General features: G+C 38.8%; 2 protein-coding genes across 2 annotated transcripts in view; both read left to right on the top strand.

The window, feature by feature from the left end:
- The window catches only part of LOC102905552 (ribitol-5-phosphate transferase FKTN-like), a 108,484-nt gene that overhangs the window by 42,645 nt on the left and 39,576 nt on the right, over positions 1-26,263 (top strand). The window lies entirely within an intron of this gene.
- LOC143271849 (uncharacterized) lies at positions 9,514-20,134 on the top strand. The gene is given in 3 exon segments (XM_076564224.1): positions 9,514-10,175; positions 18,404-19,963; positions 19,966-20,134. Coding segments are annotated over 2 exon segments (1,323 nt in total). The 5' UTR covers positions 9,514-10,175; positions 18,404-18,678; the 3' UTR covers positions 20,004-20,134.

A 26,263-nucleotide genomic window follows, 5' to 3' on the forward strand; every position in this document is an offset into this window, starting at 1 on the left:
GCTCTCTACTGTTTAGTAAGGATGACTGACAGGTGACACTCAGAGAATGAGTTGGTCCAGCCCAGCATCTTTGGACAATTGGAACAATAAAGATGAGTCATGCTGGTTACTTCCAGTCACTCTGCCCCTCACCAAGTTAGACTTAAGAGTGGAGTTGTCCCTGGTGGACTCCCAGCTTCAGAGGCTGATGCTCTGCTCCCATGGTTATGGCTCTCAAGAAACACATTTGTCTCTCAGTTCTTACAGCTGCAAAGCTAAAAGGCAGATTGAGTTATTTCTTTAAGTGAGTATTTTGAAGCATTGGCTTTTCTAAAATGATCTCATTCCCTGCTCTATTTCTACCTTCATATTTTATAACATACCGATTATATCATAGGTCTCCTTAATTGAATCTCCAGATAGCTAGTCAGCAGCAGCAGATGTAAATTGAAGGACTGAAGGGGAAACTTGAAGAGGCAGTTTCTTCTACAGTGAGCTTTGATTTCTAAAGAGAAGATTTTACTATAAAACTTGTATGTGAAGTAAAATTTTTATTTTTTAAACTTATATATTTTGTTATTTTAACATAATTCTGTAGCATGCTAACTTGTAACTATCTGAGAGACTGAGACATTTTCAATAAAAGACTTATCCACAGGTGTTAATAGTTTGTTTTAGGTTTGGGTTTTTGTTGTTGTTGGTGGTGGTGGTAGTGTGTTTGTTTTTTAGTTTTTTGAGACAGGATTTCTCTATGTAGCCCTGGCTATCCGGGAACTCACTATGTAGACCAAGATGGCCTCAAACCTGGAGATCAACCTTCCTCTGCTTCTCAAGTGTTGAGATTAAAGTTGTGCACCACCACAGCTCAGCTGATAATTTTAAAAAAGATACTAGGCAGTATACTGTAACTTTGGTTTTTCAAGAGTTGAGTCTAATTCTTAGATGAGTGTATAAGAGCAAGATTGTTATACATACACAAATTTGACAATGAAAAGTATAAAAATGTCACAATGAGGCCCATTATTATATATATTAATATGAGAATGAAATATGAAACAAACAAAGAGGATTAGTAACTGATTATAGTAGATCCTGTCTGTAATCCCACACTTAGGAGGCTAGGTCGGGAAGACTGAAAGTTTGAGGCTTAACAAAAGAGCACCAGGTGTACCTTAGCAGTCACACAGGCCAGAAGATGATTCACCAGAGGCTTCTAAAAACTGTCACCTTTTCACATCACACGTAATTAAGTCATGCTCAGGAGTGAGATGAAAATAATGACATTTACAAATACAGAAAGGCTAAGAAAGTTTAGGTCTCATAGATCTATACACAAAGACATATTAAAGAAACCAGAAGGGATAATGGGGAAATGGTCCATTGGTTAAGGCACTTAACATGCAGTCAAGTAGACCAGAATTCAGACACACACACACACACACACACACACACACACACACACACACACACGAAAAGAAAAGAGACAAAGAAGCCAATTTAAAAATATTTTTTAAAACTGGAAAATTTTAAATATTCCCTATTATAATGAGTCAAAGGGAAATTATAATAGAAAATATAATATACTTTGTACTGAGATAATGTATATACAACATACTGAAACTTACAGGATATAAAGAAGTAATTAAAAATGTATATATAGCCTTGCCTAAAACTGAGGTCTGGAGACATGCCTGGTAGTTAAGGGCACTTGCTGCTCTTCCAGAGAAGGACATGAGTTCAGTTTCCCTTGGGTGGCACACAACCACCTATAACTTCATCATCAGGGCATCTGACCCCTTCTAGATTCTGTGGCCACCCACACACACGTGCATATACATCCATACAGACACATACACATAAAGATAAATATTTTTTAATACTTGTACAACTTAAGGATTCACATGGAGATAAGTATGAATGATCAGTGAGGTTTTCTGAGGAATTGAAGGAAACAAGTCAAAGAAATTAATGAAACAATAAATAGTATAAAAGATCAATTCTACATGCTAGTTTGTTTAAAAATTAATTTTATCTATGCCAGCCTGATCTACAGAGCTAGTTCTAGGACAGCCAGGGCTACATAAAGACCTATCTTGAAAAAAATAAATGGATAAATAGTTTTAAAATTTATACAACTAACATGACTAAGCCAGGCTCTGAGAAAAGAAGTGTATTCTTTCCACCTATGCAGAACTGCTGGTCACATGAACTTGAAGGGTTTCTAGAACCCTCACAGACAAGGGAACTAGAATGCAGTTGTAACAATAATATAATCAACTACAACAAAAATCTATTAATACTATGCTATGTGCTGCTTGTGATCCTAAATACCTTACCTGTTTTTCCTTCTAATTTGATTTCAACAGTTCCAGCATTGCAGCCATTTTACAAACAAGGTAACTGAAGCAGAGAGAAGGCTAGGAATTTGCCTGGCATCCTCCAAATGAATGGACAAGAAATGTCAATCTGGGTGAATACAACCTCAGAGTCATTTGCTCTTATTCACCAAGGTACAATGTATTTATGAATTTATTGTCTAAAATCCTGGGACCTTCAGAGAGAAATACCTAGAGATTGATTTTTTAATCATACACTAATCAAGCAACATTTGATGGACATCTATTTAATGTGGTACTGAGGGATATAGAAGAGATGTAAGACATGATAAATAGTAAATATTACTAAGTGTGGTGAAGTGCTGAGAATACAGCAGACAAAGGATGAAGTGTGTGGTGCCTGTGCCTGTGCTCTGGTGTGTATGTGTGTGTGTGTGTGTGTGTGTGTGTGTGTGTGTGTGTGTGTGTGTGTGTGTAGGCACAATCTTAGTATGCTTAAAAGCTCTTAGGTGATGGGCTGATGAGAGGGTTCAGTGAGGGAAAGACACTTACTGCCAAATCAGAAGTTCTGATTTTGATCCCTCAGATATATAGCAGTGTCTGTATCTTAACCATGTGATCCAGCCTCCACACAAGAGCATATTAACCAGGAAAGGACATCTTTCTTCCTAATTCCAGGCAGGCTATGTCTCCTGGAAATGTTGAATGGGGTAGGAGCACAGAAAGAGGGATGTTGGCACTGAGTATGGCCAGTAGCTGAAAGAAGGCCCTGACCCTCACTGTTATTGGACTAAGAAATGTCCTGCTTTTTTCCTTTTTGGATCTGATGTTCAACTTGTCCTCAGTTTCATGGGGTTCAGTAACTTCCTCACTTTGCTTAGCCTTTCCAGAATGACTTATTGTCTGTCCTGGAAATTTCTTAAACATTTATTTTATCTTATGTATCATCATCATCATCATCATCATCATCATCATCATCATCATGAATAGTGGTCTTAGACAAAGCTTTATTGCTACAAAGAGACACCATGACCACAGCAGCTCCTATAAAGGAAAATATTTAATTGGGGTCTGCTTACAGATCAGAGGTTTATGCCATTGTTGTCATATCGGTAAGCATGGTGGCACACAGGCAAACATAGTGCTGGAGAGGTAGCTGAGAGTTCTACAACTGGATCAGCGCACAGCAGGAAGAGAGAGTAACTCTGGGCCTGCCTTGAGCATCTGAGACCTCAAAGCCCACCTCCAGTGACATACTTCCTCCAACAACGCCACATCTACTCTACCTAGGCCACCTCTCCTAAGTGTTACTTTCTATGAGCCTTTGAGGGGCCATTTTTATTCAAACCACACATTATTATTGTTGTTATATGTGGGGGGCATTCACACACAGGCACCTGCTTGATAAGGCAGCCGTGTGTAAGTTAGAGGACAACTTCTTGTGGGAGTTGATACTTTTCTATCCTTGTGGGTTCTGGGGACTGAACTCAGGTCATCAGTTTGTGTATCCAGAACTTTTACTCACTGAGCCATCTTTTGGGCCCAAAAATACTTTTATTTTCTTCAAGTGTCTAGGTCCATGTTCCAATTTGAACGACCTATGAATTTAATGGTCCCTATTACTCTTGAGCAGAGGTAGATTGCTAAGAGTTTGGTGAACCATGGAGAACTGGCATCTACCACACTGGTGACTGACTGGCAGTTCAGCTTTGATGAAATGAGATCCTTCTCTTTGGTGACCTCAGGTTTTTCTTAGGTAAGTTTGCACTTGGAGACTATTTTTAGTCTAGTAGTTTATATTTACTGGAAGTATGTGCTGCAAGCCATAGGAAATTGTAATGGAATTTAGCTATTATCTCAAAAGCTACTATTTGGAAAGGTCAAGGTCTTTTCTGAAGATCAAGCCATGGCTTAGCAAGTCTTGGTGATATTTTAGCTTTTGTATATATATTATCCAATTCCTGCAATGATTTCCTTGTATGCTATATATGCTTCCAAGAATTCATAACAGTGTATTTTATCGGAAATGCCTATCAAGTGTCCAAGACCAAAGGATCGCCTGAATTAAGTTAAATTAACCTTGGACCCTCCTTTCCTATACAGCCTTGGTGGTATTTATACTAACATTATAGACTCCTAACATTTACCTAACCACCTATAGGAATGTACTGTGGCACATAAATTTTTTTTCTGATATATTAACCAATTTTAGCTCTTAGATGACCTCCTCCTTTACCACTCCCCTTTTGGGTTGTAAAAGAAAGCCTGATGGTCACTGCCTGAGGAAAACTCTTGTCTGCCTTTATGATGCTGTAAGAACTCAACCCTGGTGACCTTGCTTTAGCTAGAGCACTGCTATTGCATGGGTATGTAACTGTAAAACTCAAAGATTGAGGAAGGATTTTGACTGGAGAGGATTTTAACTGGAGAACTAGATGGAGAACTAGAAGAATGAGATGGAAGATGAGGAAGAGCCAGATAGAGGAGAACAAGATGGGTAAGAATGAGATGAGAAAGACCAAGATGGGGCAGAATTAAGATGAGAGAATTAAGATAGACCTTAGAGGGGACAGCAGATGAATGCAGAGAGAAATCAGGCAAGAGAGGAGCAAGGCATGAGAACAGAACTGAAGCTGAGGAGACAGAATTTTATCGTAGAGGAATAAAGTATGAACTAAGAGCTCGGTGTATTTAGATTCTTTTCCTGAAAATAATTCTTGCTGTTCATAGCTTCTCTTCTGGTCCCCTGGGAAGAAGATTATTAAGGCTGAACCATAATAATAATAATAAAGTATGAATGGTACTGATACTTAGAGAAAAAGATTTTCATTTCAAGTGTGCGAAATAAGGGGCAAGGTCATTTTTATTTTCCCAGACATAACACCAAATGTATTACCAAATACATATTGAGGAGAGTTAAGTGGGTTCTCAGACCAACTTAATTACTGAAACATCATTGTGCTGAACGGAAGTGGTAGGTATGTTGAGTGTGACCAGCATTCTCTAGTTAACTGTCCTTTATAATTCTGAACATTAAAAAGGTTAAATTCAAAGTACATGTGTTTATGTGTCATGTGTTATAATTCATAGAAGGCAGTTATTAAATGGCTATTAAGTTTACACAAAATGCCTATCTAGCATACTAAAGTTTAGAAGTGCAATCAGTCACTTTAATATGAGACTTTATATTATGCACTATTCATGGATATATATATTATGGATTCTTCAAAGTGAACGGCATGCCACCCAGTGGCTAGGACGTAGTATTGCAGGAGAGAAAGGAAATGCCACTAGTGATGCTGAGTATGGAGACATTGAACCAGGAAGAAACATGAACAAGCTGGGACTGAAATGGGTTATAAGAGTAGCTCTAGAATTAATGTGCTTTTTAAATTTATGGCACGACCACAATGTTTGTATTAATAAAAGAACATTCTGCCAATGGATGTGTGTGTGTGTGTGTGTGTGTTTGTGTTCTGTTCTGAATATTTTAAAATGAGACACTGATTTACATTCATTGTCTCATTTTTGAAATCAAACCATCAACAATAATATGTATAATCTGAACTGATCCTTGGTATAAATAATAAAAGGAGCAGAGCTGTAACTCTTCTGTGTTAAAAACATCACCCCCACCTCTGCTGGAGCAGAGCTGTAACACTTCTGCTGGGGAAATCTTCCACTGACTGCTGGAACAGAGCTATAACACTTGCATTGGGGAAGCTTTTCCCTTCGGAGCTAAAAAACTTACAGCTATGCATTTGAAAGCATTCACTTATAAAAACCTGAGAGGTCTTCCTACTTAGAATTCCCATACATTATTTAGCATAATAAACACTGTTCATTTTTTTAAAAAAAAAAAAATCACCTGAATACTACAGGATGCATAAATTTTAACTTTTTTCCCCCTTAAAAGACAAAGTCTGACTCTTGACCCTTCTGCCTTGAAGTCCAGAATGCTTGAGTCATACGCATGCCAGGCTTAATAGTGACTTTTTGGAAGGGTCACATGCCATTACAGTTTTCAAAAAAAAATTCTCTTTAAGCCAAGCATGGCAGTGCAAACTTGTAATCCCAGCACTTGAGATGTGGAAGCACTAGGAACCGTTGAAGGCCACCCTAGGCTACATGGAGAGTTTAAGGCCAGCTTGAGTTACATAATACAGAACTGGATGTGGAGGGTAAATTATTTCATCTTTTTCTATGGCCTCTTAATAAATTTTGTAGAGAGGACTTAAAACTACAATACTGTGTCTAGTGCTTTGATCAAAATCTACATCTAATACTTACCAATAACTCTTTAAACTACACCATTAAAAGCAAAAGATGCCAGTCCCAGAACTGTCTATGTTTGTTTCGAGTTCTAATCTGGAAGACAGCATCTTACAGACCTAAATGTCAACTAGGCAGCTCAACCTCATGAGCTTATACATCACTACCTACTTATCTTTCCCACTCTATGCCCAATCGGAAGCAATGGTATCTAAATGGCAAGTAAAGGTATCCAAGGCAGAATCCAAGGAGTTATTCTGAATCTGTTTGCTTAGTACATGCATTTACAAACCAGGGGTGGGGGGGTGGGAGGGTGGGAGACAGAGACAGAGAAGGGAAGAAGATAGGAAGGAGGGAAAGAGGGAGGGAGGGAGGCAGCAAGCAAGCAAGCAAGCAAGCAAGCAAGCAAACAAAGCAAAAGGAATCCTTATCCAGCCGAAGTTTGCATGTAGCCCAGGCTCTGCGCTGTCTGGTGAACCAGCACACCAGGGGAGACAGTTCTGCTTTGCTCTCTGAGGTTTTCCTAAACTCTCAGGCAGCCTCGGTGCTGTTGAAGGGCTGGCTGCCTGCGGCTTTCTAAAGGCCAGGCCAACAGCAGGGCTCCGAGAACGTGGGACAGCGAAGCGGCAGAAAACGTGGAAGGTCGCACGCCACCCCAGACATTACCTGGGCCAGCGCGTGCGGCTGCGCGCTTGACGGCTCCTTTGCGACCCTTACCGCGACAGCAGTAAAGCGAGGCCTCCGCCGCTGCTGGAGAGCGAGGTAAGATGAAGGCACCGGGGCTGTGTCTCTGGGCCTGGGCGGGCGTCCTCAGGCAGGTGTCGTTGGTCGTCCGGTACCCGACTGGAGGTCGGCCACCTTCGGGGTCCCCGCCCCAGGCGGTGGGAGCAGCGGAGGTCGGCCGCAGGTCCATGTTGAGTCTGTCCGCCGCCGGCCGGCCGCGCTCCTCACAGAAGCAGATCGTCCCCACGTGCGCTTGCGGTCCGCTCATCGTCCTGACCGGCGTCCATCGGAGGTTGATGGAGACGCTCGTAGAAGCTGGGTCGGGACGGTGTCGTCTTTTGGGCTGGGTGGTGAGAGCGGAGGATGGGGGGGAACGAGGAGATGTGAGGACCAGTGCATGGCAAGGTGCCTCGGCAGGGGAGGAACTGCTGCAGCCGGCTGCTCTGCCTGCATCCTCAGTGGTGGCTGGAGGCCTGGACTCGCCAGGGACAGGGAGAATGGCAGGCGGCTAACCAGAGAGTTCCCCCGGAGGAGTTTGATGCCTCATGAAGGACTTGAGAAGTTCTGTGTGCAGGGGCCAGCTGCAGCCGCTTCTAAGAGAGGAGGTGGTTGAATTGCCAGTCTCTTTCCTGTCCTCTGAGACTCCTCAGTGTTCTTCCTTAGTACTTTTGGAGGAGCGGTCACTGTGCTTAATAGTAACGGTGGATGACGATAATAATAAATAATAAATAATAATAATACTGTGGACGCGGTTAGCCATGCCAGATAATTCATGTAGCTTCCCTGTCTTGCATTTACATTATCAGTTTGGGAGTATCGGATATAACTGGGATGGGGTAGAGGCTTTAGATAAGACTAAAGAAAACTGAATTCACATTTCATCACTGTCTTCAATTTCTCAGGTAGCACGATGGAAACCACTTTACTGTGTGACTCAAACTTACTCAGCTATAAAGAATTATACTCTAGTCTTTCTACCTTTATATATTTCAGATAAATAAAAGTCAGCCAGGCATGGTAGCTCACACCTGAATATCAGCACTTTGGAGGTGGAGACAAGAGAATCACTGCTTAATGAGCTTCAGGCCAGCCTGGGGTAAATGCCCTCAAGCAAGCAATTAATTTCTTGCCTCTTGAGGGAAAGGCTTTTCTCACTGCATTAGAGTTAATATTGCTGTGATAAAACACCACGACCAAAAGTGACTTGGGGTAGAAAGGGTTTATTTCACTCCCTGTTCCATGTAACAGTTCACCATCGAAAGAAGTGGGGGAAGAAACCTGGAGGGAGGAGCCGAAGTAGAGGCCATGGAGGAGTGCTGCTTACTGGCTTGCTACCATGGTTTTTTGCTCAGCCTCCTTTCTTATAGAATTTGGGATGACTCATAATGGGCTGGGTCTTCCCACATTAATCACTAATAAGAAATGGTCCCCCATATTTGCTTACAGCCTTGGTCTTATGGAGGCATTTTCTCATTTGGGGTTCCCTTTTCTCAGATGGCTGTAGAGTTGCTCCTGCCCTCCTAGAAGTGCACATACCCCTGACACACACATGTCCACATGCCTGCAATACCCAAGGGCACATAGCCTCCCCAAACACACATAAGTGCACATAGCCTCCCCAAACACACACAAGTGTACATAGCCTCCCCAAACACACACAAGTGCACATAGCCTCCCCAAACACACACAAGTGCACATAGCCTCCCCAAACACACACAAGTGCACATAGCCTCCCTAAACACACACAAGTGCACATAGCCTCCCCAAACACACACAAGTGCACATAGCCTCCCCAAACACACATAAGTGCACATAGACCCTTACACACCCACACAGAGGTTGATGGTACCTAAAGAATGACACTAGAGGTAGTCTTACCTCCACTTACTTGCATACACTACTTTGCACTCATCATCTGCCTACACAATAACAACTGGTTTAGTACCGTTCCCTTCTAGCCCTAAGAACACATTAGCAAAATGAAGTTGTTCTTGGTGTTAGGTTTTTGTTTTGTTTGAGATGGTCTCATTATGAAGCCCTGTCTGGCTTAGAACACGTTATGTATACTAGGCTGACCCTGAACTCAGCAATCCTCCTGCCTCTCTCTCTCCCAGGTGCTGGAATTAAAGGCTTATACCAACATACCTGGTTAAGAGTAGAATTAAAAAATACAACTTTTTTTTCTATTACAAAATTAGGTTCAAATAAAAAAGCCATTAAATAAAAAGAAAAGCATCTACATTTTCTCCCCTTGAAATTCAATCTTACCTCTCATTTCTTTTTAGTTAAGAAATTTTTTGTATTCATTTTATATACCAATGACAGATCACCCTATCTTCCATCGTCTGGCCTCCCAGCCTTCCCCTGAACCATCCTCCATTTCCTCCTACAAAAAGGTAAGGCCTCCCATGGGGAGTCTGCAGAGCTTGGTACATTCAGTAAAGGCATGTCCACGCCCCTCCCCTTGCATCAAAGCTGTGTAAGATGTCCTACCATAGGTAATGGGCTCCAAAAAAAACCAGTTCATACATTAGGGATAGATCCTGATCCTACTGCCACGGGACCCATTAAGCAGATCAAGCTATACAACTATCTTGTTTATGCAGGGGTCCTAATCCAGTCCCATGGAGGTTCCACAGCTGTTGGTGTAAAGTTCATGAGTTACCACTTGCTTGGTATGGTTGTCTCTGTAGGTTTCCCCATCATAATTTTGATGCCCCTTGCTCATAGAATCCCTCTTTTCTCTCTTCGAGTGGACTCCTGGAGCTTGGCCTGATGCTTGGCTGTGGATCTCTGCATCTGCTTCCATCAGTTACTTTATGAAGATTCTATGATGACAAGGTATTCACCAGTCTGATTACTAGGGTAAGCCAGCTCAGGCATCCTTTCCACTATTGCTAGTAGTCTAAGCTGGGGTCATTCTTGTGTCTTCTTGGCAATTTCCCTAGCACTAGGTTTCTCCTTATCTCCATGATGTCTCCCTCTATCAAGGTATCTCTTTCATTGCTCTCTCACTCATTCCCTCACCCAGCTCGATCATCCTGATTCCTTATGTACTCATTCCACATACCTTACCCTACATTGTCCCCCACACCCTCATTTTACTAATAGTGACCTCATCTATTCCACCTTCCCAGGGCAATCCATGTGTCCCGCTTAGTGTCCTCCTTGTTAGCTAGCTTCTCTGGAGCTGTGGGTTGTCGTCTGGTTATCCTTTGCTTTACATCTAGTATCCACTTATGAGTGAGTGCTTGCCATGTTTGTCTTTCTGAGTTTGAGTTACCTCACTCAGGATGATATTTTCTAGTTCCATCCATTTGTCTGTAAATTTCAAGATGTCATTGTTTTTTAACTGCTGAGTAGTACTCCATTGTGTATATGTGCCCACATTTTCTTTAGCCATTCATTGGTTGAGGAGTACCTAGGTTGTTTCGAGATTCTGGATATTACTAATAATGCAGGTTTCCTTCTGGAATTCTTCAGCATTCCTTGGGTATATGCCCAAGAGTGGTATCACTGGGTCTTGAGGAAGATTGATATCCAATTACCTGAGAAACCTCCACACTGATTTCCAAAGTGGCTGTACAAGTTTGCACTCCCACCACTAGTGGAGGAGTGTTCCCTTTGTTCCACATCCTCTTGTAACATAAGCTGTCATTACTGTTTTTGATCAAACCAATCTGACAGATGTATGATGGAATATCAGAGTCATTTTGATTTGCATTTTCCTGATGAGTAAGGATGTTTAGTTCTGTAGCCCATGTTTTAAATGGATTGTTTGATATTTTGCTGTCTAGTTTCTTCAGTTCTTTATGTATTTTGGAGATCAGCCCTCTATCAGATTTGGGGTTGGTAAAGATCTCTTCCCATTTTGTAGGCTGTCATTTTGTATTGTTTATCATGTCCTTTGCCTTACAGAATGTTCTCCGCTTGAGGAGGTCCCATTTGTTAATTCTTGCTCTCAGTGTCTGTGCTACTGGTGTTATATTTAGGAAGTGGTCTCCTGTGCCAATACACTTAAGGCTACTTTCTACTTTCTCTTCTGTTAAGTTCAGTGTAATTGGATTTATGTTGTGGTCTTGATACACCTGGACTTGAGTTCCTGCATGGTGATAGATATGGATCTCTGTGCAATCTTCTACATGTTGACATCTAGTTATGCCAGCACCATTTGTTGAAGATGCTTTCTTTTTTCTATTGTACAGTTTTGGCTTCTTTGTCAAATATCAGGTGTTCATAGGTGTGTGGATTAATGTCAGGGTCTTCAATTTGATTCCATTGCTCCACATGTCTTTTTTTGCCAGTACCAAGCTATTTTTTTTATTACAACAGCTCTATTGTAGAGCTGAAGGTCAGACATGGTGATGCCTTCAGAAGTTGCTTCATTGTACAGGATTGTTTTAGCTATCTATCCTGTGGGGTTTTTTGTTTTTTGTTTTTTTTTTTCCATATGAAGTTGAGTATTGTTCTTTCAAGGTCTGTGAAGAATTGTGTTGGGATTTTGATTGGGATTGCATTGAATTTGTAGATTGCTTTTGGTAAGACTGCCATTTTTACTGTGTTAATCCTACGTATCCCTAAGCATGGGAGATCTTTCCATTTTCTGATATCTTTTTCAATTTTTTTCTTTAGAGACTTAAAGTTTTTGTCACATGGGTCTTTCACTCACTTAGTTTAGAGTTATCCCAAGGTATTTTATATTATTTGTGGCTACTGTAAAGGGTGATGTTTCCCTGATTTCTTTCTTGGCCCATTTATCATTTGTATATAGGAGAGCTATTGATGTTTTTGAATGAATCTTGTATCCCTCTCCATTACTGAAGATATTTATCAGATGTATGAGTTCCCTGGTAGAATTTTTGGGGTCACTATGTGTACTATCATACCACCTGCAAATAGCGAAAGCTTGACTTCTTCCTTTCCAATTTGTATTCCCTTGATCTCCTTATGTTGTCTTATTGTTCTGACTAGAACTTCAAGTACTATAATGAACAGATATGGGGAGAGTGGCAACCTTGTCTTGTTCCTGATTTTAGTGGAATCTCTTTGAGTTTCTCTCCATTTACTTTGATGTTGGCTGTCAGCTTGCTGTAAATTGCCTTTATTATGTTTAGGCATGTTCCCTGTATTCCTGATCTCTCCAAGACATTTGTCATGAAGGGGTGTTGGATTTTGTCAAAGGCCTTTTCAGCATCTAATGAGATGATCATGTGATTTTTTTTCTTTGAGTTTGTTTTATGTTTGACAGATTTTTTTTTTTTTTTTTTTTTTGGTTTTTCAAGACAGGGTTTCTCTGTGTAGCTTTGGGCCTTTCCTGGATCTTGATCTGTAGACCAGGCTGGCCTTGAACTCACAAAGATCCGCCTGCCTCTGCTTCCCTAGTGCAGGAATTAAAGGCGTGTGCCACCAACGTCCGGCTTTATTGAATATTTTTGCATCAATGACCATGAGGTTGATTGTTCTGTAATGTTCTTTCTTTCTTTCTTTGTTGCATCTTTGTATCGTTTGGGAATCAGAGTAATTGTAGCCTCATAAATGGAGCTTGGTAACATTACTTCTATTTCTGTTGTATGGAACAATTTAAAGAGTATTGGTATTAGCTCTTCTTTGAAAATCTGGTAGAATTCTGCGTTGAAACCATCTGGTTCTGGGCTTTTTTTTGCTTAGGAGACTTTTAATGACTGTTTCTATTTCCTTAGGGGTTATTGGTCTATTTAAATAGTTTATTTAGTCTAGATTTAACTTTGGTATGTGGTACCTACCCAGAAAATTGTCCATTTCTTTTAGATTTTCCAGTTTTGTAAGGTACAGATTTTTGAAGTATGACCTGATGATTCTCTGGATTTCCTCTTTGTCTCTTGTTATGTCTCCCGTTTCCTAATTTTGTTAATTTGGATGTTCTCTTGCTGCCTTTTGTTTTGTTTGGATAGAGGTTTGTCTGTCTTGTTGATTTTTCTCAAAGAACCAACTCTTTATGTCATTGATTCCTTGTATTGTTCTTTTTGTTTCTGTTTTATTGATTTCAGCTCTCAATTTGATTATTTCCTAGAATCTATTCCTACTGGGTGAGTTTGTTTCTTTTTTTTTCTAGAGCTTTCACATGTGCTGTTAGGTCACTAGTGTGAATTTTCTCCACCTTCTTCATATGGACATTTAGTGCAATGAATTTTCCTCTTAACACTGTTTTTTTTTTGGTGTTCCATAAGTTTGGGTATGTAGTAAATTCATTTTCATTGAATTCTAGGAAGTCTTTCATTTCTTTCCTTATTTCTTCCTTGACCCATTGGTGATTCAGTTGAGCATTATTCAGTTTCCATGAGATTTTTACGCTTTCTATAATTTTTGTTGTTGAACTCTAACTTTAAGCTGCAGTCGGCTGATAAAATGCAGGAAGTTTTTTTTCAATTTTTTTTGTATCTGTTAAGATTTTTTTTTGTGTGTGACGAGTATGTTGATGATTTTAGAAAAGGTTCCTTGGGGTGCTGAGGAAAAGGTATATTCTTTTGTGTTAGGATGGAATGTTCTATAGATATCTATTAAGTCCATTTGAGTCATAACATCTGTTAGATCCCTTATTTCTCTGTTAAGTTTCTGTCTAGCAAATCTGTTCATTGATCAGAGTGGGGTGTTTAAGTCTCCCACTATTAATGTGTGGGGTTTGATGTGCAATTTAAGCTTTAGTGCTGTTTGTTTTACATATGTGGATGCTCTTGTATTTGGGGCATAATTTCTGAGAACCGAGACTTCCTCTTGGTGCATTTTTCCTGTGATGAATATGTAATGTCCTTCCCATCTCTTTTGATTGATTTTAGCTTGAAGTCTGTTTTGTTAGATATAGGATAGCTACACCATCTTGCTTCTTAAGTCCATTTGATTGGAAAGTCTTTTTTCAGGCTTTTACTCTGAGGTGGTGTCTGTTTTTGGAGTTGAGCTGTGTTTTTTGTATGCAACAGAAGGATGGATCCTGTTTTTGTATCTATTCTTTTAGCCTGTGGTTGTTTTTTTTTTTTTTTTTTTTTTTTTTGAGCTGAGGATCAAACCCAGGACCTTGTGCTTGCTAGGCAAGCACTCTGCCACTGAGCTAAATCCCCAACCCTTAGCCTGTGTCTTTTTATAGCGGAATTGAGTCCATTGATATTAATGGATATAATGACCAGTGGTTAATTCCTGTTATCTTTTGGTGGGTAGTTTGTGTGTATTTCCCTTCTTTGAGATTTACTACTGTGGGGTTATCTATTTCCTGTGTTTTATGGGTACACCTAACTTCCTTATGTGGGAGTTTTCCTTCTTGTGCTTTCTGTAGGGCTGGATTTGTGGATAGGTATTATTTAAATCTGGTTTTGTCTTGGAATATCTTGTGCACTCTGTCTATGGTAATTGAAAGTTATTCTGGGTATAGTTGTCTGGGCTGACATCTGTGGTCTCTTAGTGTCTGCATTACATCTGTCAGGATCTTCTGACTTTTAGAGTTGCCATTGAGAAGTGAGGTATTATTCTGATTTCCTTTGCTGCTCTTAATATTCTTTCTTCTTTATGTTTTGTGGATTCATTATTATGTAATGAGGGGACTTTTTGGGGTGGTCTAGTCTATGTGGTATTCTGTAAGCTTCTTGTATCTTCATAGGTATTTCCTTCTTTAAGTTGGGAAAGTTTTCTTGTATGATTTTGTTGGATATATTTTCTGTGCCTTTGAGTTGGTATTCTTCTTCTATTCCTCTTATTCTTAAATTTGGACTTTTTATGGTGGCAGATATTTACTGGATGTTTTGTGTTACGACTCTTTTGGTTTTAGTGTTTTCTTTGACTGATGAATCTATTTCTTCTATTGTGTCCACCACGCCTGAAATTCTCTCTTCCATCTCTTGTATTCTCTTGGTTATGGATGCATCTGTACTTCCTGTTCAATTACTCAGATTTTCTATTTCCATTATTCCTTCCTTTTGTGTCTTCTTCATTGCTTCTGTTTCAATTTTCAGGTCTTGAACTGTTTCCTTCACCTCTTTACTCACGTTTATTTTGTTTTCTTGGCTTTCCTTAAGGGATTTATTGATTTCTTCCAGTTTTTTTTTTTTTGGTAGTCTTTTTATCAATTTCTTTAAGGGAATTTTTCATTTCCTCTTTAAAAGCCTCTATCATCTTCATAAAATGATTTGTAAGATTGCTTACTTCTGCTTCTTCTATTCTGTGATGCTCAGGTCTTGCTGTTGTAAAACCTCTAGGTTCTATTGGTGCCATATTGCTCTTTATTTTGCTGTATGTGTTTTTGCAGTGGTGTCTACCCATCTCTTCCTTCAATAGGTGTAAGAGGTGTCTGTGTCTGAGGTAGCTGCTCTTGGTCCAGTCTGCTTATTGTGTCTGTGTCTCAAGGGACCGCTCTTGGTTCAATCAGATGTGGTAGATTCTGTTTCTCAGGGAGAAACAGGGGGATGGTTGGGTTAGGGCCAGGGAGTGGGTCTTGTAGATTGCATTTTCCAATGTGGGGTGCAGTGGGGTGACTTGTGTGGAGGAGTGTTGCCTGCTGGCCTGAAACTGGGGCAGCGATGGGTGGGGGTGGGGTGCACGGATTGTGCCTTCAGGCCTAGGTCCTACTGACAGAACTCTCTGGATGGGAGAAGATTCATTCACCTCTTTGTTCGATCAGAGCTGGCAGATTCTGTCCAACCTTACCTATCTTTTTAATACAACCTATGTTCCATAGGTTCTTTATTTCCATTACTCCCTCAGAACTTTCCTTATATATAACATATTCAGAAACTTGTCCCTGTATGTTTATTTTTCTGGATAATCACATGGAAAGACTGCTTTATTTTACTTTTCAGTTTCTAAGTGGCAATGTGGCAAGGTAGAGGTTATTTTGCAAAGGATTACAAAGTGAATGAATAGTACATAGGTAAAGACCCATTCTGATCATTAGTATTATTATTTTCCATCCTAGGATTGTGTATGCAAGCACTCTATTGCCAAGCTATATTCCCAGCTCTTTTTTCAGTTTTTATTTTTTGATAGTCTCACTAAGTTTTCTAGGCTTGCCAGAAATTTGCACAGACAGCCCTTGAACTTAACCATCATCCTGGCTAGTCTCCAGAGTAGCTGGTATAATAGGCCTATGCGATGAGGCTCTAATTAGACCTCCTTTTTTTATTTAATGTTGTTATTTATTTTTTACTCTTTTGGGGCCCCTACAACCAGCTCCCCAATAAATCACATGCAGATGTTTATTCTTAATTATGATTGCCCAGCCTTAGCTTGGCTTAGTTTCTAGCCAGCTTTCCTTAACTTAAATTTACCTCTGGGTTTTCCCCATTCTCTTCTATAAATCTTAATCTTATTCTGTGGCTTGCTGGTTGTGTAGCTGGGTAGTTGGCCCTTGATGTCCTCCTGTTCTCTGGTGCATTCTCTATATGTTCTGTCTACCTGAGATTCCCATCTATCCTTTCTGGTGCCTTGCTATTGGCAAGTTCTTTGTTAGACCAGCAGGTATTTTACACAGGCACAGTAACACAGCTTTACAGAATTAAAGAAATGAAACACAAACTAAAGTAACACAACTTAAAGTAATATTCTACCAAAATTTAAAAAAAAAATTCGTACAATATATTTTAGTCATATTTTCATCTCCCCCAACTACTCCCAGATACCACCTCAACTTCAGATTCTTTCTCATAAAAATCAAAACAGAAAAATACATGGGTTCCAATTTGTGTTGACCACCTACTATTCATGAGCATGTGGCTTGTCCTGGAGTGTGTTTAACATAATCTGACTCTCCATTGAATATAACTGGTTCTCTATTTCCCAAAAGTTAATGGTTGCACATAGCTTCTTGGTTAGAAGTGGGACTTTGTGCCCACTTCCCATTCTCTGTGCTGGGTTTTTTGTCTGGCTTGAACTAGTAGAGATCTTATGCATGCTGTCACAGTCTCTGTAATTTCAAATGTGCATTAGCCTTATTGTGTCTGAAAAATGCTGTTTCCTTGGAGTTTTTCATCACCTTTGGCTTTTATAGTCTTTGTACTTTCTCCTCTATATATATACCTGAGCCTTTGAGGGTTGCTTTAATGGGCTTTCCCTTTAAGACTGAGTGCTCCAAAGTCTCTCACTCTCTGAATGTTGTCTAGGTGTGGTTGTCCATATTAATTATTATCTACTGCAAGTAGTCTCCTTTCTGATGAGTGCTCAGCAATGCAATACTCAATGGATATAACAATATGTAGTTAGGAGCCATTTTATTTCTATTTCTAGGAATCATTTGGCAAAATAATTATAGTAAGGTTTTCCTTGAGGCCTCTGACCTATCTAGTCTCAGGTTCTTGGCCTCATTAGTGTGTCAGGTATAGGTTCCATCTTGTAGAGCTGGCTGGCCTTAAATCCAATTAAAAGGTGGTTGGTTGCTTCTATAGCAATTGTACCACTATTGCACAGTCAGTGGGTATATCTTGCAGACAGGTTGCTGTTATAGCTCACAGGGTTGACACTTGGGTGAGATTGATGATTACTTTTCTTCTCCAGTAGTGTGTATCATACCTTTCAACACTATGAACTCTAATTACCTGGAATGAAGCTTCTAATTGAGCATGAGCTTCTGAGTACATCTTTGGTTTCATTTTCTTTTCATTTATCCGATTCTGCTACCTAGGCCCCTAACCATACACTCTCTGAACTGAACTGTTCTCTTTCCTCTGTAGTTTGACTTCCTACTTGTTTTACAGTTCGAGGCATATTTAAATGTGAGCTGTGACACTGAAAGACTATGCTCTTGGCTACAGAAAGAATGTGAAAACAATCTTGACCTTACTTTGCACACATTTCTATCACAAGTATATTTGGTTCCTATGACCACATTTTCTCAACCTTGTTCAGGTAGTGATGTGTAGTAAAATTGTGTGTAAAATTGATAATAAAAGATGAAATGAAAGTTAAAAGAATGTTCATTCTGTTAACTAATGTCACAGCCTAGGGCCAGAGACAAGAGGATTAATAGCTCTGATGACCCGAACTACTTATCATTTCCTTCTTCTCCATTGCTAGATCGCAGTTCATGTACTAGTTTTGTTCTTTTCCTGTGCCATTTAAGAATAATTTTCCGGTTTCAGGCTTGACTTTGAAGAGGATTTGGCACTATTGGATTTGTGTGCTGTGCAAGTGCTGCTGCAGGGAACTGAGGGGAGAGCATGGTCCAGCTGGGAAGCCAGGACATGAGTTAGAGCTCCAAGAGGAGATCCTGAGAGGTCATGACATGAAGCTGTGAGCATGAAGCCTGGATTGCCTTTTAGACCACAAGATGAGTCAGAGCCGAAGTGAGGAGATCCTGAGAGTTCATTGCAGGAGGCTGTGATGGTGAAGTCGGGATTGCCTTTGAGACCAAAATATGAGTGCAGTGACCTATGATGATGTGCATATGGACTTCAGTGTGGAAGAGTGGGCTTTGCTGGATTCTTCCCAGAAGAATCTATACAAAGATGTGATGATAGAGACTTGCAGGAACCTCACTGCTATAGGCTACAGTTGGGAAGACCATAATACTAAAAAACATTGTCAAAGTTTTAGAAGGCAGGGCAGGAATGAAAGAAATCATACTGGAGACAAACTCACTGAAAATACTCAATGTGTTAAAATGTTTGCATATCACAATCATCTTCAAATACATACAAGAAGACATACTGGAGAGAAACCCTATGCATGTAATAAATGTGATAAAGCCTTTGTATGTCAGAGTCATCTACAAAGACATGAAGTAACTCATACTGGAGAGAAACCTTATGAATGTAATCAGTGTGATAAAGCCTTTGCACATCACAGTAGTCTCCAAACACGTAAAAAAACCCACACTGGAGAGAAACCATACAAATGTAATCAATGTGATAAAGACTTTTCACAATACAGTATTCTCCAAAAACATAAAAGAGTCCATACAGGGGAGAAACCCTATGAATGTAGTCATTGTGGTAAAGCCTTTTTATATTACCGTGATCTCCAAAGACATGAAAGAATACATACTGGAGAGAAACCTTTTGAATGTGATCAGTGTGATAAAGCCTTTTCACGACAGTGTAAACTTCAAATACATAAAAAAACTCATACTGGATACAAACCTTATGAATGTAGTCAGTGTGGTAAAGCCTTTGTATGTCAAAAGAGTCTCCAGTTACATAAAAGGACTCATTCTGGAGAGAAACCCTATGAATGTAATGAGTGTGGTAAAGCCTTTGTATGTCAAAAGCGTCTCCAAAGACATAAAAGGACTCATACTGGAGAGAAACCTTATGAATGCAATCAGTGTGGTAAAGCCTTTGCACATCACAACAATCTTCAAGAACATAAAAAAACCCATACTGGAGAGAAACCATACAAATGTAGTCAATGTGATAAAGCCTTTTCACAATACAGTAATCTACAAAAGCATAAAAGAACACATACTGGAGAGAAACCCTATGAATGTAGTCAGTGTGGTAAGCTCTTTGCTTATCAAGAGAGTCTCCAATTACATAAAAGAACACATACTGGAGAGAAACCCTATGAATGTAGAGAGTGTGGTAAAACCTTTATATGCCAAAAGAGTCTCCAAATACATAAAAGAACTCATACTGGAGAGAAACCTTATGAATGTAATCAATGTGGTAAAGCCTTTGCTTATCATAGTAGTCTCCAAGTACATAAAAGAACACATACTGGAGAGAAAGCATACGAATGTAATCTATGTGATAAAGCCTTTTCACAATACAGTTATCTCCAAATACATAAAAGAAGACATACTGGAGAGAAACCTTATGAATGTAAACAATGTGATAAAGCCTTTGCATGCCGAAGGAGTCTCCAAAGACATAAAAGAAAACATCCTGGAGAGATAGATGCCATATGAATGAAATTAGTGTGGTAAAGCCTTTGCATATCAAAGTAGTCTCCAAATATATAAAAGAAGACATAATGAAGAGAAACACTATGAATGTAATTAATGTGGTAAACCCTTTGCATATTAGCAGTCTTCAAAGTCATAAGAAAATAATCATACTGCTGAGAAACCCTACAAATGTCGTTAGTGTAGCAAGATTTTGCAATTCATGGTAGTCTTCATACATGAGTAGGGCTGTTAAAGCCTGTGCATATCACATTAATTGGTGATGATCTGAAAAAAAAAACAATACCAAAGGTAATATAACTATAAAGGATTTAGTAAGATCATTAGCCAACATATGTGCATTTAGTTACACGAGATTATTTTTCTGGAGAAAAAAAAATCTTGCAAGTGTCAACAATCTCTTCAGTCATTATGATGTCTTTATTTTGTTTGTACTTGTAACTCACATAAACAAAAGGCCTATGAATTTAAAGTATGAATCAACTCTTAGATTTCTTCTCTTCAATCACAGAAAAAAAGAAATCCATGAGTAAACTTTTATGGATGTGTATTAGTGCCTTTTCTATTACTGTAGTAAAACAATGCTTAAGTCAACTTATGAAAGAATTTGTTGGTTCATGGTTCCTGGGAGATACTGGATCACAATGAAAGTGGCATGGCAACAATTGTCAGACAGGGAAGATAAAGCAAGAAGCTAAGAACTTGCATCTTTTACCTGAACCATGAAGCAGAGAGTAGGAACTGGAAATGGTGTATGGATGAAAACTCCCAGCCCCACCCCTAGTGACATATTTCATAAGCATGGCAGCATTTTCTAAATCTTCTGAAATGACACCACCAACTGAGAAGGAATGATTTCTCTGACTTCAAGCCTACATGCTAGTTTTCCATTATATGAACCACTTCACAATGAAGAAAATCTCTGTAAGCCTTTTAAATGTTTCAAGATTTGTTTTTGTTTTTCGAGACAGGGTTTCTCTGTGTAGCTTTGCGCCTTTCCTGGAACTCACTTGGTAGCCCAGGCTGGCCTCGAACTCACAGGGATCTGCTTGGCTCTGCCTCCCGAGTGCTGGGATTAAAGGCGTGCGCCACCACTGCCCAGCTCAAGATTTGTTTTATTAGAATGAATGCTTACAAGATAAAAGCATTCATGATGAAAATTTGTTTACAGATTTTAACTAGGTGATGTCAGTGTATCTTTGTGTGCATGTGCATTCTGGTCCCCAAGAAGGTTATAGACCCTTGGAGCTTCTTGTAGCATGAATTACAAGAAATTGTCAAATCTTGACTTTGGTCCTGGGAATAAACTTGACTTAATTGTTCAGTCATGTCTCTAGCCCTCTAAATAATTTAAAACCTTTTACTATCATCTTGATATCAAAAAATAGGGAAGAACTCATACAAGAGGAAAGGCTATTCATGTATATGATTTTGTAAAGAACTTATACACCACAGTTGTCTTCAGTTTCAAAAAAAGGACTTCCTTCATCTCTTTAACATCCTAGCTTTGAAGGAAGCAAATTATGTTCACACAAGACTGATGTTGGAGATCAGTGCATTGTGGTTCTATTTTTGCAATATTTGGAGTAGTTCTTAAAGTGTGCTATATGTGTTGCAAATCTATGTAGTCAAATTCAATTTGTGGTCCTTATATTCCTCTGTGGCCATTGTTTATCCTGTTTGTGCTTTCACTTTGAGATAGATATTTTTCTATTGCAATGTATAGAATAGAATGGCCATCATCTAAGTAGTCCATTGTTTATTTAAACATCTGGCAATGCTGATCATACTTTTCAAGTAAGGATGTCTGTGAAAAGGTGGTGGGTTTTATTCTTGGTTTTCTTTTTCATATTTTCACAAATTCCCTTTAGATGTTGTTTGTTATTCAACCTAGGTTGGATGTCAGTAATTTGTTTGGAATACATTTGAACTCATGATCCTCATGTGTCAGTCTCCAGAGTAAAAGTCCAAGGGTAAATGATACACTCCTAACATTTGCTATTTTTTCAACATGTTTTAAAATGTTAATTTTAAATTGCTTAATAGAGGAGAATATAAGAAACATTAAATACCTCATGTGTACATCCAAAGCTGCACTTTCATCTCTAAAAGAGATGTAATGAGGTAAAATGATCAGCAATCAGCTGTACATTTGACATCTGTTTTCCCCTTTTGTCTGCTTATTTTATTAGCTTGGTACTATTTTCCATTACACATGATTCAGTATCAAATGCATTATCCTTTTTACTCTTTTTACAATGGTGGCTAAAATGTCACAAATAAGAAGTATGTACATTAATATTATCTTGATTTAGGACCTCTGCCACTGAAGAAGCCAGGGCTTATGATGTTGCTCTGAGATACCTCTTTTTAAAACTGTCTCATTGCGTTGTTTAAGTGGTTTCTGTATTATTAATGAATTAATGTTGTATTCGTTGTAAAGTAGTGATAGATCCCAAAAAACTATAGTGTATTAGTTTTGACTTTAAAATAGTTCAACTTAGAGAAGCTTAACAATGGTGGTCTGAATGTCAGCTTAAATTTCACCAAGAAGCAGCGTGCATTACACTGGTGTGCTATTTAATACTTGTATGAGGAATAGCTAAATCTGGAGGGTGACAAATAATTGTTATCCATGACCTCCTCTGAAGAAACCATTGTAACAAGTTTTAGCTGACAGCAGACACTAGGACCATCATCAGTGTTGATGGTTGCTGCTAATTTTGACAGTTTAATAGAAAAAAATCATGATTTATTCCATCACCTTGATACATTATCTGCAGATAGGATAGGTAATTCTCTTCTCTCTTGTACTTCTCTTTGAGTAGTTGATCTTATTTTATTTCTTACAGTGCTTATTTTATGTGGCTTCAGCTCTGTCAGTTTATTTAGATTGTTTCAAAGCTCCACACCAGAACTTAGGATTTAAAATGGCAGAGTAAAAATATTTGTACTCTATTCTGTCTGAAGTTACCCTCATACAATACAATACAGATTCCCATAGACAAATATTGCTGTAACTCCAAACTGAAATATTTGAAAAATGGTTGCCACGTGTAAAAAGAAGATCCTTGTAGAAAGAGATCTCTGAACTGACAGAACAAAGACATGGCTCTTCTGTTTACAGTAGGTCAGGACACATAGGGAGGCATGGGAGCATCCATAGATGTTTGGCAGCATGAACTAGCAAGTAGAAAAGCAAATAAGGTATACACAAGTGCACTATCCTTACAGCAGCAAAACAGAGGGAGAGATTGCCAGAGACTCTTTGGTACCTGTTTCTGACATCATGAAAGAGTAATGTTTTAACTGTTCCTAACACCTAATGTATATTCTCCAATTTTCTCACAAACACATGTGTATAAACTGTTCTGTTGGAAAGAAATTCCATCTAGTCTAGAATATAATGCTATTCCCTCCTACCCCATTATTCCTTTGAATAACTAGTCTTGGGGTACTCAGGCCATTCAAAGGTAAGTAATTAAAGGGAAATGAGCATGGTCCATGAAAAATGCTACAACAAGAAGGAAATAGACCAGAAAACAAGTGACAACCCATGATGAAATTGTACAGCCTAAGTGAGTGGGGTAGTTTATGAAATAGTTAAACTTTTGAAATGAAAGACAGAGGACTCAGTGATTAATATATGTAGTACTCCTCTGAGTGACTTGAGTTTGCCTCCTAGTACCTATATCAGGTGACTCAATAACCCCCTGTAACTCCAGTTCCAGGGGCATTGGCCACCACTGTCCTTTATGTGCCCCTGCACACATGCGAACATACCCATGCATGTACTTATAGTTAAAAATCATTTAAAAAATCTCTAAATAAAAAATAAAATCTCTAAAATGACATTATTGTCTGTACCTCAGTGATAATTTGCCAATCTGGGAAAGAAGCCTTGGGTTCAGTTAGTAGCCCTGCAAAAAATAAAGACAGTGTTCATTGGCTCAAGAGCTCAGAGTTAGTTATAAGAGAGAAATTTGGCAGAGCTCAGGAGGAACAGACACACAAGGAGAAATAACACACATTAGAATTGGAAGTCAGTGTTGAAGCGTTGGTGAGGTGGCTTGATGACAGGCTTTGGAAGTTGAACAAACTGAAATAGGTAAGAAAGGAGATGTACTTACTGTAGTTCTGGAAATAGAGATCCAATGTTTCAACAAAAGTATTTAAATGACTCCAAAAGTTTTCTACACAGAAATCTTTATAAGTTGAATGAATACACAAACACCAAAGAAAAATGAATATATGCCCATCACTATCATTACATTGTCTATGTCAACAAGATAGGAAATATGTGTGCTTCCACTCTGCATCTCACGAAAATCGATCAGATTCAATGTAGGTGGAGCTGTGTAATTGAACCGAGAATATTTAGCATTACAGGGCAATTATGAATACTGTAACTTACCGGGAAATAAAGTGTGACCTCACAGGCAAACTCTACTGACATCAGTTTAAACTATGCAAAAACTGAAAGTAAGTAGTACGTATCCATTCTTTTCTTATAAGCTGCAGAGAGACTGAGTGTGCCAAAGGTATATAGGGTCCTTGTGGAACACTGTACCAATAAGAGTAAAATAACAGTTATGGTACAGAATACAGTAACCAAGCAGAAATAAATAGGAAAAGGAGAGAAGACAGAGGTAACATAGTTTGCCAGTTTCTTGTTATAACCAGAAAACATAACAGAGAAATCTTAGATTATTAAGTGAAAGAGGTATTAGTATTCTTGAAGAAATAAAGCAAAACACAATAGGACATTTAAAAAATATTTAAGCAAGATCTTGTGTTTGAGTGGAGGTAGGAAGTACATACATACTAAATTTCTAACTAAACAAATAATCTGAGTTGACACCAAGGATGAAAGACCAAAATGAGTTCCAAAGTGTTCTTTACCCTTGCAAATACCAGGGTCATGCATGAGCATTCTAACACACATACACACACACACACACACACACACACACACACACACACACTATTCACAAAGAAACAGATACTGTCCTCCTTGACTAAACACTTTCTCACTTCTTTCCCATGAAAGTAGTTCTCAGTATGGTCAGAAGTGATATCACCTTTGGACTTGTCCGACATACATTCTGAGATGCAGAGGTCCCAGGTCACATCTGTTGTGTCACAGACATTGGAGAAGCCCCTCCCTGCATTCCTCTTGGTCAAAGTGTTCTGTAGTACCACAGATAGCTTTTTCTTAGCTTTTTTTCTTCTCCAGTTTTTATGGTTTTTTTTTTGTTTGTTTGTTTTGTTTTTTTGTTCAAGAAAGGGTCTTTCTATGTATCTCAAGCTGGTCTAGATCACTCTGTAGCCCAGGCTGGCCTTGTACTTTCTACCCCCTGCCTCAGCATACCAAATGCTAGCCTTATAGCCATGTACTGCTATGTTTCACTAAATAACTTTGTGTGCGTGCTATCAATCTTTGTTGAAGTTAACTTAATTTCCTTTTTTATTTTTCTTTTTATTTAGCCTTTTTTTCTTTTCAGAAGTATCTCTTTGTTCACCGCAATCAAGATTACCTTCCTGTTTCATGAACATGATGAAAACAGCTGGGTTACTGTTGGGAACATCTGAGAGAACACCACACACCAAGGAGTAGAATAAAAAAGAACTTAATTTTGGTCTTTTAACACTGACAAGTTCTGCATTTCTGCTGTTTCCGCTGTACTACTACAAGCAGTGTTTGTCACCAAAGGTAATTCTGTTTTTTCTTATTAGATGTCATTGTGGCTTTGTGTTTTCTTAACATTTACATTGCAGTATATTCAATTAATAATGTTGAACCTTTACAGAAACATTTCTCACAGGGATTCTCAACTTTGTAGGATGTAGTAGGCAGTTCAAAATTACAATGAAATGTTTTTGTAATTATATAATTAAATCAAAAGTAATGTTTCAATCATATTTAATCTATTCACATTTTCTGATAAATAAAAATTATTGTCCACAAATTAGTCTCAGTTAAATGAAGTCACTGATAATTTTGATATGTTATCAAAATTACTTTATCTTCGTGTATAATATCTACCAGAAGAATTATAGTAGAACTTACCTTTGTTGCTGCTTGTAGGACTGAAGA

Source organism: Peromyscus maniculatus, chromosome 2, assembly GCF_049852395.1.
Source record: "Peromyscus maniculatus bairdii isolate BWxNUB_F1_BW_parent chromosome 2, HU_Pman_BW_mat_3.1, whole genome shotgun sequence".
Lineage (NCBI taxonomy): Eukaryota > Metazoa > Chordata > Mammalia > Rodentia > Cricetidae > Peromyscus > Peromyscus maniculatus.